At 46.9% G+C, this 18,642-nt stretch overlaps 1 protein-coding gene across 4 annotated transcripts in view; it reads left to right on the plus strand.

Moving 5' to 3' along the window:
- Nucleotides 1–18,642, plus strand: part of Atp6v0a1 (ATPase H+ transporting V0 subunit a1) — a 54,220-nt gene that overhangs the window by 26,220 nt on the left and 9,358 nt on the right. For 2 of the 4 annotated variants that reach the window (XM_050156816.1, XM_050156817.1), the window contains exons 11-18: nt 2,738–2,888; nt 4,172–4,311; nt 4,700–4,857; nt 5,557–5,647; nt 7,133–7,251; nt 8,049–8,265; nt 8,800–8,907; nt 13,118–13,225. In XM_050156816.1, the coding sequence (XP_050012773.1) occupies nt 2,738–2,888; nt 4,172–4,311; nt 4,700–4,857; nt 5,557–5,647; nt 7,133–7,251; nt 8,049–8,265; nt 8,800–8,907; nt 13,118–13,225 (1,092 nt within the window). Of the gene's footprint in view, nt 1–2,737; nt 2,889–4,171; nt 4,312–4,699; nt 4,858–5,556; nt 5,648–7,132; nt 7,252–8,048; nt 8,266–8,799; nt 8,908–9,733; nt 9,809–13,065; nt 13,226–18,642 lie in introns of all 4 variants that reach the window. The other 2 variants (XM_050156819.1, XM_050156818.1) reach the window with 2 other exon arrangements.

The following is an 18,642-nucleotide window of genomic DNA, read 5'->3' on the forward strand; positions in this document are numbered from 1 at the left end:
AGAGGCAGAGCTGGTGTCTGGCCAGTCCTGTCATGAGCATCTCAGCTGAACCGCAGGCCTTAGGGAATGAGGCGGGGAAGAGAGCAGACAGCATGTTTTACTTTCTTTTTTTTTTTTTTTTTCTTTTGAGACAAAGTTTCTCAGTGTAACAGTCCTGGCTGTCCTGGAACTTGCTTTGTATCTCAAACTCACAGAGATCCCCCCTGCCTCTGCCTCCCAGGTGCTGGGATGATGGCGTGCGTCACCATGCCAGGCAGAATTGGGGTTTTTCTGAGAAATATTTTCCATGAAACAGCAAACCTTATGGGTGGGGTACAAGGTCAGAGAGCAGCTCGCTGTCAGTCTTTCTGTGTTTATTCGGGCGCATTTCACGGCCGCGAAAAAGCCTCCTACCATCGACAGCTCGGTGGCTTTAGCGTTGGCTGATGCGCAGCCAGCACCACACTCACACTATAGAGTATTTCCAACACCTGCCAGAACTCTGACCCCAATTAAGACTTAGGAAGTATATCATTATGGTGAAAAAAAAAATTAAGCCAGGCTGTGGCACGCTTTAGGAGGCTGAGGAGGAAGGATCACTTAATTCAAGAGTTCAAGACCAGAGCTGGGCTGTGGTGGCACACATCTTTTTTTTTTTTTTTTTTTTTTTTTTTTTTTTTTGAGACAAGGTTTCTTTGTGTAGCCCTTGCTGTCTTGGAACTCTAGACCAGGCTGACCTTGAACTCAGAGATACGCCTGCCTCTACTGTTTGAGTGCTGGGATTAAAGATGTGTGCAGATACTCTTGGCTATGAAGCCCTGGTTTAATTTCCAGATCTACATAAGCCAGATATGGTAGCATATCCTTGTTATTCCAGCACTCGGGAAGTAATAGCAAGGGGATCCGGAGTTCATGGTTATATAGTAAGTTTGAGGTTCAAGGTTACAAGGTTACTCAAAGTAAGTTTGAGTTCAAGGTTATATAGTAAGTTTGGCTATATAGTAAGCTTGAGGCCAGCCTGGGCTACATGAGACCCTTATCTCAACAAACAAGACCCCACAANTAGGTGAGGCCAGCCAGGCCCAGGCATCCTGGGATACCAAGCCCCTAATTCTTAAACCAAGTGGCAACACTCTGAGTCCCACTTCAGTTACACAAGACACACACACTCTCTCTCTCTCTCTCTCTCACACACACACACACATATTCACATTCATGTGTACTTTGTTTTCCTTTCTCCAGCAAATGATGATTAACTATTTATGGGGCCTGGAGAGATGACTCAGCAGTTAACCCTGGCTGAATTCCCAACACCCACATTGAGGCTCACAACTGTCTGCAACTCCCAGATCTGACACCCTCACACAGACATACATGCAGGCAAAACACCAATGCACATAAAGTAAAAATAGATAATCTTTAAAAAAGGACTCAGTTTATAAACAGGACAATCCAAAAGACAGATTTCTGGTTCCATTTTTTTGACCCACACAGTCACCAGAACTCATTAAATTGCCCCCAACTCCCAAGAAATGTAACATCATGTTTAGATGAGACCTTAGACATCTTTTAGCCCAAGATCAGAAAGCCATGGAGGTAAACTAACTTTCCCAGGGACTTGAACCTGGGTCTCCAGGCTTAGTGTGTCTTGTGGGGAAGGGGCAAGAAATCAGTTCATGAGACAAGCAAGGTGACTTATCATATAAAGGTGCTTTAAGCTTGCAACCTGAGTCTGTTCCCTGGAACCCACATGGAGGAGGAAGGAGAGAAGTGACTTCACAGAGTTGTCCTCCAATCTCCACATGCATGCTATAGCATGTATACACCCCCCACACATCCTGTAAATATCATACTTTAAAAAAAATATATCTCACCAGATGGTGGCGCACGCCTTTAATCCCAGCACTCAGGAGGCAGAGGCAGGTGGATCTCTGTGAGTTCGAGGCCAGCCTGGTCTACAAGAGCTAGTTCCGGGACAGGCACCAAAACTACAGAGAAACCCTGTCTCGAAAAATAAAAACAACAATAACAAAAACAAAAGGCGTGTGCCACCACCACCCGGCCTTGGTCTTGAACTCTTGAATTAAGTGATCCTTCCTCCTCAGCCTCCTGAAGCATGCCACCGCCTGGTTTATATTTTTTCACCATTATGTTATACTTTCTAAGTCTTAATTGAAGCTCACTTTTTATTTATGTATGTGTTTATTTATTTTTGCCTGCAAATATCCAGTCTGTTTGCTTTGTTTTCTGCTGTTTTCAAGTGTTAGATAGCTCAGGCTGGCCTTGACTTTCAGTCCTCTTGCCTCTGCTTCCTGAGCACCAGATGCGGCTGTGCCTGGCACCAAGACTTAACTGAGATCGCCTGTGGTCGGTTTTAGATCTAGTCCCGGTTCTTCCAAAGACTGAGAGAGATATAAAACAATCTTGAGGGCTGGAGAGATGGCTCAGTGGTTAAGAGCATTGCCTGCTCTTCCAAAGGTCCTGCGTTCAATTCCCGGCAACCACATGGTGGCTCACAACCATCTGTAAAGAGGTCTGGTGCCCTCTTCTGGCCTGCAGACATGCACACAGACAGAATATTGTATAGATAATAAATAAATAATTAAAAAAAAATCTTGACTTTCTTGTTTGTTTAATTGAAATGCAACTATATAAAAGAAGATACAAGTTTTAGGTGTGCAGTTTGAATTGTGATACATATGTGTATCTGCATAGCCAGGAGGACGCCTAATTTTGACATGCTACTGATGTTTCCTAGGAACACAGCGGTTCTACTGTCCCCTCCATTCTGAACAGGATGCAGACAAACCAGACTCCCCCAACGTACAACAAAACCAACAAGTTCACAAACGGCTTCCAAAACATAGTAGATGCTTATGGGATTGGGACTTACCGAGAGATAAACCCAGGTGAGAATGTTTGATTTTTTTTTTCCTCCCTAGCAGGTGTCCTCAGCCTATAGGCTTCATATGCCCTAGGATAGCTATGAATACAGCCAGCAAAAATCGCAAACTTAATTAATGTTTTGGGGTTTTGTTTTGTTTTGTTTTGCAATATTTTTGTTCGCTTAATTGTGTAGTTCTCTAATACAAACATAAATGGCAACATTCTGTCACCATGTCAAAATTCTATGATTTTTTTTTAAATAATTTAAATCTTTTTTTTCCTTTTTGGTTATTTTGTTTTGAGACATGAAACAAGGTCTCATCATATATCTCTGGGTGACCTGGAACTTGCTTTGTAGACCAGAATGGCTTCCAACTCACAAAGATCTGCTTGTGTCTGCCTCCTATAGTGCTAGGATTAAAGGTGTGCACCCCCACACTTAGCTAGCATTTCACTCTTTTCTTTCTTTTTCTTTTTGTTTGTCCACCTGCCTCTGCCTCCCAAGTGCTGGGATTAAAGGTCTGTGTCTTGCTAATAATCCGTTGGACAATGGCTGTAGAGAGGTCCAGATCTCAGCTGGTGTGCAATTGCTGTAAACGTGCCCATTAAATATAAACAGATCCGTCATGGAATAATGCTTCTCTAAGAGCTTCTTATTGGATTCTTGTATATGTCCTCAGAGCTACAAAATACCTGGCCTCGCAAAATAGCAACAAAGTATCACTTGGCTTTGGAGGAGCTCCTTAAACAAAATGGTTTTTTTTGTTTGTTTGTTTAAGATGTCTTATATTCATTCTAGAATGACTTCCTGAGGCTAGACAGAAAGTAGAATAATAATAACTGTTTTCAGCGCAGCCCAGTCTCTTCCAAAGTCAGTCAGTTATTCACTCAAGAATCTGAACATTCATTATTGGACCTGCCCTGCTGTGGTTCCAGGCTTCCCTTTATTGCTTGAGGGCTTTATCAGCTCAGAAAGGGTTTCTGCACAGGGAGGCGACAGCCGGCCTAGCCCAGAGTAGAGTCCTGAACAGGAGGAAGGGAGTGCAGCAACCAGCTAGTGTTGTCGGGGTGCTGGGCCCACTATTTCCTGTCATCTTCATAGTGTAAAGTATTCGCTGTAGCACAACCCATCAGCTGCTCTGTGAGGGGGTGGCTCTCTCTGTGACCACGTTCCCTGAGAGAGAGTCCATTCATCCAGAGTGGAGGAAGAAGCCACTCACGTGCACCTCAGAGTCAGACAAGCGTGGGGCATGTGGGGACCCATGCTTTTCTGTAGCTCATGGTTCTCTCTCCGTTTTCCTCCTAGCTCCATACACCATCATCACTTTCCCTTTCCTGTTTGCTGTGATGTTTGGAGATTTCGGGCACGGCATTTTGATGACGCTTTTTGCTGTATGGATGGTGTTGAGGGAGAGCCGGATCCTCTCCCAGAAGAACGAGAACGAGGTACTGTTTCAGGGACTCCTGCACTGGATCGAACTTAGTAATATCTCAAGCATTCGTGATGACAGTAATGGTCTAACAGTCCATGAATTTACAAAAAGGGAAGAATAAAAGTTGTTTGAATATTAAAGAGGCCATGTGCTATACATGCAAAAATTATTTTAACATTCTTATTTCATTTGTAGTTGTGGGGGTTGACCGTTGGGCCTCACAGGCAAGTGCTCTGCCATTGAGCTGCTCCCCCAGCCATCTTAGCCTTATATTTCAATCATTCGTTGAAGCTTCCAGAGCCAGGATGGGGGGCACTGGTGCATTTTGGTATAGTATAAGTAGTAGTATCGCAACGGACGCTGCGACACTGGATCTGATAACTCCTTCTCTCTGGCTCCAGATGTTTAGCACTGTGTTCAGCGGTCGATACATTATTCTTCTGATGGGAATATTCTCCATCTACACTGGTCTCATCTACAATGACTGCTTTTCCAAGTCTCTGAATATCTTTGGGTCATCGTGGAGTGTACGGCCAATGTTCTCTGATGGGAACTGGACGTAAGTTGCAGAAACCAGAAATCTAAGCTGGTTCCTTGTATGTCCAGCTCTGGCTTGTCGAGCGAGCAGTAAACTAACTCCCCTTTAGGAGAGCTTGAGAAGGTGTTTCAGAGGGAGCGCTGTCTCTTCTCACTCATGCCCCAGTCTGTGAAAGACTGTATGACTTGTCAGCAAGTGTCAAGATGTGAGCCTGTAAATTAATGTAAAATCTATTTATTTGTTTGTAACTTAAAAGCAAGTTACCTAAATTCCCTCCCTAGTTATGTATTAGTGCTTACCTTTTCTTTGGATTTGATATCTTCTTGTTCTTGGATACGAATTCCTCCTTTCTTCTTGCTCTTACGTATGTGAGCTCAGTTGTGTGGACATGCGTGTGTGTTTGTGGAGGCCCGCGGTTGGCCCCTCCTGACTCATCTCACACAGTGACTTCTGGTCTCCCCCTGAGCCTAGAGCTGCCATCCAGCTAGGCCTGCCAGCTTATTTGTCTCCACCTCCCCACCCCCATAAGGGCCGCTCTGCCTGCCTGGCTTTCATGCAGGTTCTGGGGATGCAGAGTCCTCAAGCTTGCAGGCAAGCAGTCCCTGCTGGGCCATCTCCCTGCCAGTGATAACTCTAGTAGTTCCTTTTGTGCTCGGTGTTTAGACCTGGTAGTTTCCTTTCCTTGATCCAAAATAAAAATGACTTTCTTTAACCCGACAGGGAAGATACGCTTCTGGGAAGCTCTGTTCTCCAGCTGAACCCAGCTATCCCTGGAGTTTTTGGTGGACCGTACCCGTTTGGCATTGATCCAGTAAGTCTGCCTCTTTCCTACATGTGGCTTTCCCCAAAGGTTGATGCTCATTTGTTTGTTATGAGTGCTAAGAATTGAACTGAAGACCTTGTGCATGCTAGACAAGTGCTCTACCTCCTGAGCTATATGCCAGCCTCAGTTTACTTTTTTTCCCCATTTTGAGATACACACTTAACAGGCTGTCTTTGAACTCTTCTCTAGCTCACACAGGACTTGAGCTTTTTAATCTTCCTGCCTCAGCTTTGAAGTTTTTAACTGATCTTGAAATGAGAGGTTTAAGATGGGGATAATTTATAATCCCAGCACTTGGGGGGACTGCGGTAGTAAGATTACCCCAAGTATGAGGCCAGCTCAGGCTATGTAGTGAAACTATCCAAAAGAAACAAAAACCCTAAAAACGAACTAATAATTAAAACAGTACCCACATGGCAGACAGGCATGTTGGCATGCACCTGTAGACCCAGCACTATGGAGCAGATACAGGCCAAGCCTGGGGCATCACTGACCAGCCTCTAGCTGAATCAGTGAATGCTGGGATCAGCGAGAGACCCTGCCTCAAAAAGCCATGTGAGGTGCGACTAGGGAAGACACTCAGCATCGGCCTCTAGCCTCCTCCATGTGCACACATACACATAGACACACTCAAAGTGTTTTAAAATATTTTTAATATAAGATATGTTAAAAGTTAGAGTTTTTTAAAAATGCACATACAGCCGGGAAGTGGTGGCTCAAGCCTTTAATCCCACCACTTGGGAGAGAGAGGCCAGCCGGGTCTGCAGAGTGAATTTCAGGACAGGCTCTAAAAGTACAGAGAAACCCTATCTCAAAACAAACAAACAAACAAACAAAAAAATGTGCATACAAGATTTTTTGTTTTTATAGAAATACAGTGGTATAATTATGAATACAAATAATGTTTTTCTATCATCATTTCTCAACATATAAGCAACAAATTAGTGTCTCTTTGGGTTGTGTTGTATGAGAATATTTTCTTTTCATTTTCTGTATTTGTATGGATGAAACCCAGGGTCTCAGGCACGATAGGCAAGCACTCTAACCACTAAGTTATGTCCCCAGCACAAAATGTATAAACCCTGGCTTCAGACTCTGGCACTCACACACAAAATATCATTGTTGATACTTTTATGATATGATGGCTGTATTGTGGCCATGTTTTTCAAAGAAGCCTTATTTTAGAGAGCCATACTGAAATATTTATAAGTAAAACACTAGACTACTGTTTCAGCCTTGCCCCAGAGTGATACGGAAGTGGGGGAGACGACACAGTGAGGCAAGATCATGGGTGCACATGAGCAAAGCTGACTGATAGGCACTTCAGAGTTTGTTTCAGTGTCGTCTTTGTCTGGATACATTGTTTAGAATTTTCCATAGCAAAAAAGGGTATTTTTTTCAGGTAGATGGATAGTATTTTTCCAATTAAGAATTCTTTGTATAGTACCTTCTGATTTTCTTACATTGTAACAGATTTGGAACATCGCAACCAATAAGCTGACCTTCCTTAACTCCTTCAAGATGAAGATGTCTGTTATTCTCGGGATCATCCACATGCTCTTTGGAGTCAGCCTGAGCCTTTTCAACCACATGTGAGTCCCTGTCCCTGTCATCAGATGACTGTGTTACTCAGATAATACTTTTGCCTAAAGAGGTCATCACACCTTTGCAGAGGAATCAGTAACTCAGAGCCCCATTCTATATTGTAGAAGCAGCTTATATTATACAAACATTGTGGGCTTAAATGGGGCTTAATATCAATTATTAACCATTCATAGGCACGAAAAAGATCTTTGAAAAAGATGCAGCAATTTCCATTCGATTTAGCAAATTCTTTTGATGATGATGATTGACCCAGGCCTTGTACCTACCAGATAGACACTGAACGATGGATCTAAACCCCAAGCTTAAGTGAATTTTTTTAAGAATATATATTAATTTTATTTTGAATTGTGTGAGGAGGGGGTATGTATATGTGTGTTGGGGTTCTCCTGGAGCTGGAGTCCCCTGAGATTGAGAGCTGTCTGATGTGGGTGCTGGGAATTTGTACTTGGATCCTCTGCAAGAGCAGTAAGTGCTCTTAACTAATAAGTCCTTTCTCCAACTCCATTGCTTCTTCCTTGATGTGTAATTCATACAAAATCCACATATTAGATTTTCCAGGCACTTTCTCAAAGTGGTGGAGGTGGTTCTGGAGGTGTTCCGAGGCCCACAAGTTTGGAGGTGTTGCCTCTGTTGTCTCCAGTGCTTCTGGCTGTAATTAAATCGACACAGGCAGGGCTGAGGGGACAAACAGCGCGTAGAAAAAAATCTGTCGCGCACTCGTGTCAGGGAAGGAGCACCAGGGGCCCGCTAACCCTTCACGCCATTTTCCGCTTTTCCTTCTTAGCTATTTCAAGAAGCCCCTGAATATCTACTTTGGCTTCATTCCTGAAGTAATCTTCATGACCTCCTTGTTTGGCTACCTGGTCATCCTTATCTTCTATAAGTGGACAGCCTACGATGTCCACTCATCTAAGGATGCACCAAGCCTCCTGATCCACTTCATCAACATGTTCCTCTTCTCCTACCCAGAGTCTGGTAATGCGATGCTGTACTCGGGACAGGTACGTCAGCCCTAGAGGAGGGGTGTTGTAAGCCACATGTCACTCTGACCTGAAGAAAGTCTAGAAACATGTTCTGTAGTACATGGCTTTCAGCTCATACCACCACATATACTCAAACCACTCTCCCACCCCTCTTCGCTCGGGAGGGCTCCCGTTAATCCTGGCTGTAAAGGATAGAATTTTTTAGGGCGCAGTGCCATAGGCCTGTAATCCCAGCACTCGGCAGGCTGAGGTGGGAGGAGCCGGAGGTCTAGGCAAGCCTGGGCTAACTAGTGAATTCCAGGCCAGGCTGAACTACATAATAATGAGGACGTGTCTCAAACAATTAGATGAGTAGTGAGGAAAAGGAGCAGAATTTAGAACTACTGTTTTGTGGGACAGTCACTGGGTTTCTCGTGGCACCTGCTCATTACTTAGAGAACCAGGTAATGATCATAGACAGTGAGAAAATGCTGTTTGGGAGGAAATTTGTGCTGTGGTTGGAAACCGTGTGACTAATGGACTGTATGAAGCACCTTGTCTCTCGCTTTGCAGAAAGGGATTCAGTGTTTCCTCATAGTGGTTGCCATGCTCTGCGTCCCTTGGATGCTGCTCTTTAAGCCCCTGATCCTGCGCCATCAGTATTTGCGGAAGAAGCATTTGGTGAGTATATTTCCATAGCTGGAGGTTACTAGACTTTCTCCTTGTTTAAGATCAAGGCAGTTCCTCAGAGGACATAATTAATGGTGCACACATGCATGCATTCTTAAAATGCATTGTGTTACATACGAGCATGAACACCGGGCCTGCCAGTGTCAGAGAACTATGTGTGTGGCTCAGACACCTGAATTCCAGCTTCAAATGACTGGATTGGAGTGAATAAGTCATGTTTTTAACCTCTCTTGGTCATGATTTACTCATGCTCTCCCCAGCAGAGTCCGGGCCTGGGCCTGTCTGGATGCAGCGTCAGCCAAAACAGGGTTAGACAAGCTGCAGATAGCAAACCCACTCGTGTGGTTTGCCTGGCCAGCCACAGGACTGACACCAAGACACTTTTTTTAAAAATGAGACCATGATGCTTTCACGGACCAGAACATCTGGGAAAGGGTCTGATTTAAAGCACACTGGTCTTTTTCTTCTTTTTTTAAAACGCAGCCTTTGCACACACAGGTGTTTACTTGATGCATGTGTGTATACCAGCTCTACACACATACAGAGTTAAGCTTGCCAAGTGTTCAATACTGCGTGTAGTTTCTGGCTATCCAATAATGCTTCTGTACTGCACTGCCTGGGAAAACCCGAGAGATCTTGTTGCATGGTTCCTGTGGCTGTGAGATGACCCCTCCCGTTGGAGAGCAGCTGAGTTACAAGACTCTCCTTCTCCCTTTTCCGACCATCTTCACCCTTCCATGTACCTCCATTCGTCTCTCCTTCCCCTCCCCCCTCTTTGTTCTCTTCTCCCTTCTTCTTTTCTTCCATCCGCTATCAGGAAGGGCAACCCGTGGAGGCCCCAGTCAGCCCAACCCCGAGCCAACAGGGACTAGAGGCAGCATCGGCTGCAACAGTGAGTCCATTAACTCCAGCCGAGTCAATGTTTGTCTAAGGAGTGGCAAGCAGTGCACCCAAGTTCCTTTTTTAATGCTGTTGAGAGCGTGGGACCTGCGCTCTCAAGAAGTGCGTCCTTGTTGCTCACTGAGACAATGACAGAGGAGCCTTCCACCTCTTAGGAATAGATTCAGGTATCATCTTTACCATTGGCCTGCTAAGTTTCCGTTCAGATGTGTAAGTACAGTCCTGCCCTCGGGAGCAAAGTGGCTTCTGTCTCTCCTCGGGTCCCATCATCTTACTCGAAGACAGCAGCTTTTGGACTCACCCACTTTTAAGTCTGTATTTTGTGACCATGTGTGGGGTAAGTTTTCAGTATGGAGGCAAGAAGGGCTCAGACTCTTTCATTGATGTCTCCGTACTTGAGAGTCCATCTTTAAAGGATACATGACCATAACTTGCCTTCCTTAGAGAAGGTCTGTATCTCTTTCCCTTGCTGGGATCCCAATGCCCTTGTGTACTGAGCCCTCCCCTCTCGCGTGTGTCTCCTGCATGCTACACACCTGTCAGAGCAACCAAGTCCATCTGTCTGGCATGCCCCTCCTCTGATACTAACTTCCATTCCAGTGACCACACTTTGAACATTAGGCATTTGAGCATTTGTCATCAAAAACCATCTTTTCACCAGCATCTTAGAATGCAGTAGGATCTGTGTGATCCAACATTCCAGATATTCAGTTTCCCTGGCTGGGATTGCCCTATTTAGCAATATACTTCTTTAAGGAAAATGGGTGTCTGTACCAGATGCAACTTTAATCTTGCTGTTTGAAATGATTTTCAAGTACGGCCCATCGCTGATTTTCTTTCCACGTAGTCTTCTATCTCAGCATCGCAAGGTGCATCTGGGAAGTTCTTGACGCCTGTAAGTCTGATGCCATCTTCCATGATAAACTCCACAGAAAAGCCCTGCTCATCTGGAAGCTTTCACACTAGGGTCATCTTAGCCACTGGTTCTGTAGCTGAATCTCTCTCGAGGCTGAGGCTAAGAGCACAGATCTACTTCTGTTCTGCTTCTTGTCTCCTTGGTTGTCTCTGTGAGTGGCGTTATCACAGTTCAGCTCTCTAATCCTTGCTGGGGTGTCTCCCATCTCTTTCCTGGAGCTCTTGTTCCCTGTGCTCTACAGGATACTCGCTAGAGTCTGGCTGGGAGGTCCAACCTGCCTGTTCTCACTTCTTCTGTTGGCTAGAGAAACATTTAGACATGGCCTCTGTTTGGGGAATCCCAAAATCTGAAGCCCTTCTTCCTCCACCCTGTAGAACCCAGGTCAAGATACAATGGAGTCTTCCCTGTACCCTCTGTAATGCTTAGAGTCCTCCCTTTGGAGGCAGCGAGGTGTCTTCTGTACCAGGCCTGGGAGTGCTTAGGCTTCCGTGGTTCCCAAACCTGACTGTATATCAGAACTACCTGGTGAACTTTGAATCTGGGTCAAACAGATGAATTGAAGAAAAAAAAAATTAAGTGGCCCATAATTCCGTGATCTAAGGAAGGGAGACATGAAGGAAGAAAGGAAAGGAAGGAAGTCAAGCAATGGGGTATACTTTGGCTGGAGAAAACCTGTACCACTAACTAAGAAGAGACCTCAGTCCCCACTACGATCCTCTTCCAGGGCACTGCCGTCAGGCTTGGCCTTCAGCACGTGTCTGTCATCTGTCGATACATGTGTAGACATGTATGCCTAGAGAGAGAGAGATGCTTTAAACCGAATCACTTTTCTACCTCTTGGTGTATCTTAGAGGCTGTTATCATAGTGGTCCCTAATCTTTCTATGGTTCCCAGGATGCCCTAGAATCCTCTGGATATGCTGACACTATGTCATCATTGTTGGTGATGGATGGATGTGGTACTTGGTGTATCTCAGAGGTTGTCCTCATAGTAGTCCCCAGGCTTTTTATGGTATCCAGCATGCCCTAGAATCCGCTGGATATGCTGAAATTACGTCTTCACTGCCAATGATGGATATGGTACTTGTTCCAATTTTTGCTATTATAAATAATAATGTAGAGAATACACTGATTCATATGTATCTTACCAGAGTTTGTAAATATAGGTGGCCTAGCAGTGGAACTGTTGATCTCCATGGGTGCAATGTATTTCCTATTTTGGAGTACCCTTCACAATGATTATACCATTTATTCAGCAATGCAATCCTGTACCGCACCCCAGACTTACTGAGTATATACTTTCTGGGGATAGCATATGAGGATCTATTAAAAATGTAACTTCCAGCTGGGAGTGACGGCACTCGGGAGGCAGAGGCAGGTGGATCTCTGAGTTTGAGGACAACCTGTTCTACAGAGTGAGTTTCAGGACAGCCAGGGCCACACAGAGAAGCACTTTTCTCAAAAAAAAAGAAAAAAGAAAAAAAATGTAGTTTCCAAGTGTTCTTCCTGTAGCTGTTTCTATGGCCAACCTTGTAGGACAGCTCCTATAAGAAAAAAGGAGCCTGCCTACATAAACATTGGGGGCTGAACTGGTCAGTGAGCACAGTGGAAGAGGTATTCCAAAAGGTGAAACTAAGGAGGGAGACCGCAGGGACCCTGCGGTGCAGGCAAGCAGTGCTGAGCTTTGGGTTGACAGAGCCCGTGGGAAGTAGTTTAGGAGCTGCTCCCTAATTCCCCTCTGCTCCACCCAAGAACCCTCCGGTTTATTTTACATTTTTAAAACTTGGTATTCTTTAGCCACAAATGAGTGTCTGTTAGGAAGTTGTTTTGTTTGTTTTTTTTTCTCCCCTGACCTAGGGAGTCCTTTGTTCCTAGACAGACCTGGTGCATTTCTGGGAGAGGTCACTGGAACCCTTGGGCTCCTGTTGAAAGCGAGTCTGATCAGATCAGGATCAGCGTGTACTCATCCCGTCATTTGTTGTCATCTGTCCCCCACACCCCACTTGCACAATTTAATCTTCAGTCCCACCAGCACTTGGGCCCTCGCAGACCTTACAGGTCCAGCGCTCTTGTAATGAGAGTCTGTTCATGTTCAGCTTCCCATTCACACAGAGCTCCATTAGCATTGACCAGGGCAAGGGTGCTTCATCTCAGTGCCGGATGAGGTGGTAAACACAGGCTGTCGCTCGTGGGGGCCAGAGCAGTGGTGGTTGGGGTGGGGCAGTTACTTGTTTTCACTTAGCTTGTTCAGTCGGTGGGTGTCTCTTTTGTTGTTAGGATGTTTGCCTTTCAGAGGATTGTATGTACTAACCATCACCCTTCCCCACCTCACAGAGTGCCACATTAAAGCCCAGGCGAATACTACTCTTTCTGTTCATCTGTGTAGGGAACTCTCAACTTTGGTGGGATCAGGGTGGGCAACGGACCGACAGAGGAGGATGCTGAGATTATTCAGCATGACCAGCTCTCCACCCATTCAGAGGACGCAGAAGAGGTAAGATCCAGTGGTGCGGGCTTCCTCTCCTAACCTGGACAGCACTAGTCTTGTTTTCTAAGAGGCTTACTCAGTCATCTCCTTGAGAAATAAAGCTACTGATGATTGGCCGCCGTCTGGCCTGCTTAGGCTGTCGCAGCCTGCCTGGTGGGGCCTGCTCTAATCTCCAGGGGCAGCCACAGACCCATGCAGCTTTGCTCTGCTCTTCTTGAATTCTGCCAGTCTGTGGGGCACACTGCATGGGACCTCAACTACTAACTGCTCTCCTCCGCCCAGGCAGCACCCAGCATCCCACCTCTTGTTAGCAGAGACACAGGAGCCTTCAGAGTAGCTTCTTCATCCTCCGATCCTCCCAAGAATCCTTGGTCACACTGCTTCCCAGCTATACTCAGGGTTTCTTTTTGAGGCCTACACCATCGATGTGTTCTTGATCCAGGGGTTTTTGTTTGTTTTTAAAGAGCTTTTAAAATTTGTTATCTGAATTCTTTTTAGAGTGAGAGTGGAAAGGAGTCAGGCCAGCCTAGCCTTCCTTTGACTCTGCTTCCGATTTCAGCTGTTTCAGATCTACTCTCCTTGCCCGAGCACTCGTGGCATGGCACCTCCAAGCTGGGCTAGTACTCTCACCTGGTCATTACAGTATTTTTAAAGCAAATCAAAGAGCAATGAGGGACCCAGGCTGCATTTTTCAGGCTAGCCACTTTGACTATGAGGGTTGTTTTTTTTTTTATTGCAGATGTCAGGGTGCCTTTAAAAACATGTATCTTAATTCTGTGATTTCCCTTGGCGTGCATGCTAAGGAGGAGCGCCTGCAGCACCTTAGCCCTTAGCCACCCTCCCCCCCCCCAACAGGCAGTAGTGCGTGCTCGTAGCTTGTGACCTTGTGTGCGCTACAGCTTCCCACTAAGTGTGAATTTGTGTTTTCAAGCCTACCGAGGACGAAGTGGTAAGACCAAAGCCTTTGTGTCTATCTGGGGCTTCTCTTTTCCCATCCTTGTGCTCACTCTGCCAACCCTACTCCACCCTGGGGCCACACACATGACGCCATGCATCCTGCATCTCATTGGCCATGTCTAACCAGTTTGTGAGCCCGCGTTCTGAAGTTCATCTCCATTAACTGCATCTCATGTCGGTCACCTCTGTCCTTGTGTTGTTGGCTGCTGATCTAATACCTCTGGAACTGGCTTTGAAGAAGCTGCAAGTAATGTCTATATTGGCATTCTTGAGGTCACCGCCCACGGGGTTAAGTCTCACGGGTCTCCACTTCCTCTCCTGTGATGCGTTGGTTGCTCTGCCACCAGGGGTAGTGGTCCCCACCCTGCTCCTCTGAGTGCTCGCAAGCAAAGCTTACCATTCCTCCCTGTCTGAGATGCAGCCAGCCTCTTCTTGCTGCTTCCCCATCAGCTTGGTGATGCTTCAACTTGGGGCCACAAGACCCTTGCTTGGAGTCAGTTTTAGCTTCACGTGACCTGGTTGGAAAGTGAACCACCTTCAAAATGAGCTTTGTCTCTCAGACACATTCAGGAAAAACTAATCCATCTCCATGAAAGGCCATCATATGTTAATATAAAAAGTAGAATGGAAAGACGGGTAAATGTTCAGGCCACATCTAGAATGGCTCATGTACCAACACACAGATTTTCAGATAGGTTTCTGAAGGCCTTCCCTCACTGTTTGCATCTTTCCCCCAGACTTCTCTCTAACATCCTGTACCTATGAACCGTCCTCTTCCCTCACCTGGTCTCTCCAAGGGGCAGTGCATGGCCGTGGGAAAACCTTTGCTGTTCTGTGTCAAAACAGGCAGCGTTTGTTCTCCCTGATGGCTGGCCAGGCTCCCTTGCCTGCATCGACAACCATCACTCCTGGACCAGGTGTCTGTGCATAGTTGCTGGTTGAGCTGCCTGGCGTGGTTGAGGGGATGAGTGGGATTCCACGTTGCTGAGGGGCCTGGCCCTCTCCCGGTATCACCACCTCCAACAATACTGCTTTCCAGATGCCTCCCTCATTATGTACCAGTACCTTCAGCAGCAGCAGAATGTTCTAGTCAGCTGTCTGGGGCCATTCATATGGCTGTTTAATCCTCATTTATAGCCATGTCCCTGGGAGGTGGACAGTCACGAAGATAGGCTGTGGCGTAGCCTTCCCCCTCCCTGCCACTGATCACACTCGGGAAATTACCTCTCCCTGGCCTCTGCCAATCATAACTTTTGTCTTTGCCTGGCATTGTTTCTCCACAGCCAAATTTAGGTAACTGACATTTATGTGATGATTTCACTCAAAGCAGTTTCTTAGAAAGCAGCGTGGCCTGCTTCTGTAACTCCCCACGTTGCTTGGATGTAAACACGTTTGATTTCTAGGCAAGGCAATTGTGCCCTCTCCTTAGGAGACACTTAGTCCAGATCCAAACCAGACCCAGACGATTGGTATCTAGGAAATCTTTGAAGGCTGTAACGGTTCAGCAAGGGTCAGCGGCCCCTCTCCCTGCTCTGTCTTCTCACCAGCTGCTCTCATCACCCCATTCCCTCCCTCCCTCCCATCTGCGCGGCTGCGTGTCAGGCACTGTGTTTAGTGCTATAGAAATGGAGAGAGGAAAACTAGCTCTTGCCTTTAAGGATGTTGCAGACAAGGTGGGGAGACAGTCTGGAGAAAGACAGCATGATGCATGTGTGCCCAGGATGCTGTGGGGGCACAGAAGGGCACCTGACAGGCGCTGGGGTGAAACAGGAAGAAGTGTGGAAAAGGGTTCCCTTAGGTTCCTCCTCCTGAGCTGAGGCTGGCCAAGCAGGGGTGTCTGGAGGCAGGGAGAGAGGAGGAGGGGCAGAGCCACCACCATCTGCAGCATTAGAAGATGAAGGCCTAGCTGTAGGCCAAGCCCGTGCTCAGCAGTGGTTCAGCTCTGCTGGAGCTGATGTGGGAGTTGGAGAGCTCATGAGAAGAGGTGTTGGCGGAGGGTGACAGTAGTTGTTGCTTCATTTTTTGGTGGTAGTAATCGTCAGAGTAGTGAAGCTGAGGTGCAGGAACACTGCTGGAGACCCTGGAGCTGTAGAGTACAGGGCGTGGCCTGGGGACACGGACATCCTGTAGTGTGATATGATTCAGGAAGGGACTGCATAGCTTAAAGAGAAGTCAGTCTCAGGGGTTAGAAGGGAAGGCCCTGGCTGGATGCGGGGCAGTGACCAGGGGAAGAGTGCACTTCATGCAGTGAGTCTGGAGGCCTGGGGCACACCAGGAGAGAGACGAGGTGTTTGTATGAGAGTCACCCCCAAGGTGCCCAGCGAGCCTGTGCCAGCCCTACAGAACAGACTTAGGGGTGAGGCTGTGACACCGGATCATCTTGGAATGTCAGGAGGAGGAAGACTCTCAGGCAGGAAGGGAGCACCCCAGTGACAGACACCACGAAGTACAGCCACCGGGAGATGATGTAACTGTTATAGAGAAGCCATGCTGGAGGAGGAACGAGAGGCCAGGCGGAGGCTGGAGAGTGACTGCCATCACATCAGAGATGCCTGTGTTCAGCCAGTGGCCAAGGACGGGCCCCTTCCAAGTGCTTGCCTGGATTTCTCCCTTAATTCTCACCTCCCCTGAGAAAACATCCCTAGGGAGATGCGAAGGAAGGAAAAGATAAAGCAGGGGTATTGCCTGGAAGTGAAGGTTTCCCCTCCTCTCCTTTCTACTGTGATGGGCATGTGGTGTCTCCTATTGCCCAGGCTAGCCTAGAACTCACTGTGCAGCTAAGAATGGCCTTGAGCCCTTCACCATCCTGCCTCTGCCTTTCAAGTCCTGGGACCACAGGTCTCCACAGCTATACCTGGTTCCCTTTTTATTTCTTTTATTGAAAATACCCTTTTCTCATATAGTCTATCCTGACTATGGTTCTCCTTTTTTAAAATTATAATTTATTTTTACTGATGTTTTTCCTGCATGTATGTCTGTGCGAGGGTGTTGGATCCTGGAGTTACAGATGGTTGTGAGCTGCCATGTGGGTGCTGGGAACTGAACCAGGGTTCTCTGGAAGAGCAGCCAGTGTTCTTAACCGCTGAGCCACCTCTCCAGCCCCATGGTTCTCCTTTTTTTTTAGTGAGAGAAAATCGGGTCGCATGTGAAAACACTGAAAGTGTTTTGCTTTCCCTGAGTTCTGGGCTTTCTTCCTGGCAGTTCCTGCAGCCGGGGTGGGAAGGCTTCTTACAGCGCTGCTGAACCAGGGAGCTCTGGATAACATAACAAGGGCTCCTCATTTTCAGAGTAAGAGGCTTATAGAAAAGTCCAGAAATTCACAGGATTGGGCAGAGGTGACTGGAAGTGAGGCGTTTCCCCAGGGTGACTTGCTGGAAGTGTCCCCTCTTCCTACTGGCCGCACTCTTATGACTTCCCAGCCCAGCCCCTTCACATACTGTAGAGACTGTAGCATAAGACGGGCCCAGACATGAGGATGGGGAAGCTGGCCGAGCCCAGGAGCTGGAGCTGGCGATTGATCCTGTGCGGGGCTTGGAGGAGTTATATCAGAAAGAAAACTATGGCCTGCTCTATGGTGGACATTCTGTTTCTCCTCCTGAGCTTTCTAGAATATACCAAGTTCAGAAAACTACTCCTAAAGGGGACTCTGAAAACTTCTTCCAGACCCCGAGTTCTCCCCAGCCCCCTTCCATGCAGCACTGAGGACTGAACCCCAGGCACGTTCGGCAAGTGCTCTCTGAGCTGCATCCCTAGCTCCCAGGCATACCTGTTTGGTTTCAGATATATTATTTTTCAATTCAAAAATTTCCACTCCCTCCCCTCCTCCCATTCCCCTCCCGTTCTGCCACTCACCCTCCTCCCACCCCTTCCAGTCTTAAGAGATGGCAGGGCACCCTGCCCTGTGGGAAGTCCAAAGCCCTCCCCCCCAGATGCAGGGCCTCACTGTGTTGTTCAGACTGCTCACTTCAGCCTCCTCAGTGTTGGGCTCACAGTGTGAGCCACCATGTCAGACTGGCTGCTCTCCCAGAGGTCCTGAGTTCGATTCCTGTCACCCACATGGGGACTCACAGACTCCTATTCCAGAGGATCTGATGCCCTCTGCTGGCCTTTGTGAGCATTGCACACACCTGGTACACACAACTGCATGCAGGGAAGACACTTAATACACATAAAATAAAAATAAATTAAGTTTGGCTGACCAGTGGTGGTGCACACCTTTTATCCCAGCATGAGGAAGGCAGAGACAAGAGGACCTTCTGAGTGCAAGGCCAGCCTGGTCTACGGAGTGAGTTCCAGGACAGCTGTGAATACACAGAGGAAACCCTGTCTCAAAATAAAATAAGTCTTTTAAAGAGAACACGTAAAATTAAAAAAAAGAAAAGAAAAGGCTTTTCTGATGCAGGGGCACACACTGCAAAGCCGGCACAAGGAGGCTAAGGAGGTGGGGTTCCAAGTTCAAGATTAGC

This window comes from Alexandromys fortis, unplaced genomic scaffold (genome assembly GCF_014885135.2).
Source record: "Alexandromys fortis isolate MF-2015 unplaced genomic scaffold, M_Fortis_MF-2015_v1.1 scaffold_31, whole genome shotgun sequence".
Classification (NCBI taxonomy): domain Eukaryota; kingdom Metazoa; phylum Chordata; class Mammalia; order Rodentia; family Cricetidae; genus Alexandromys; species Alexandromys fortis.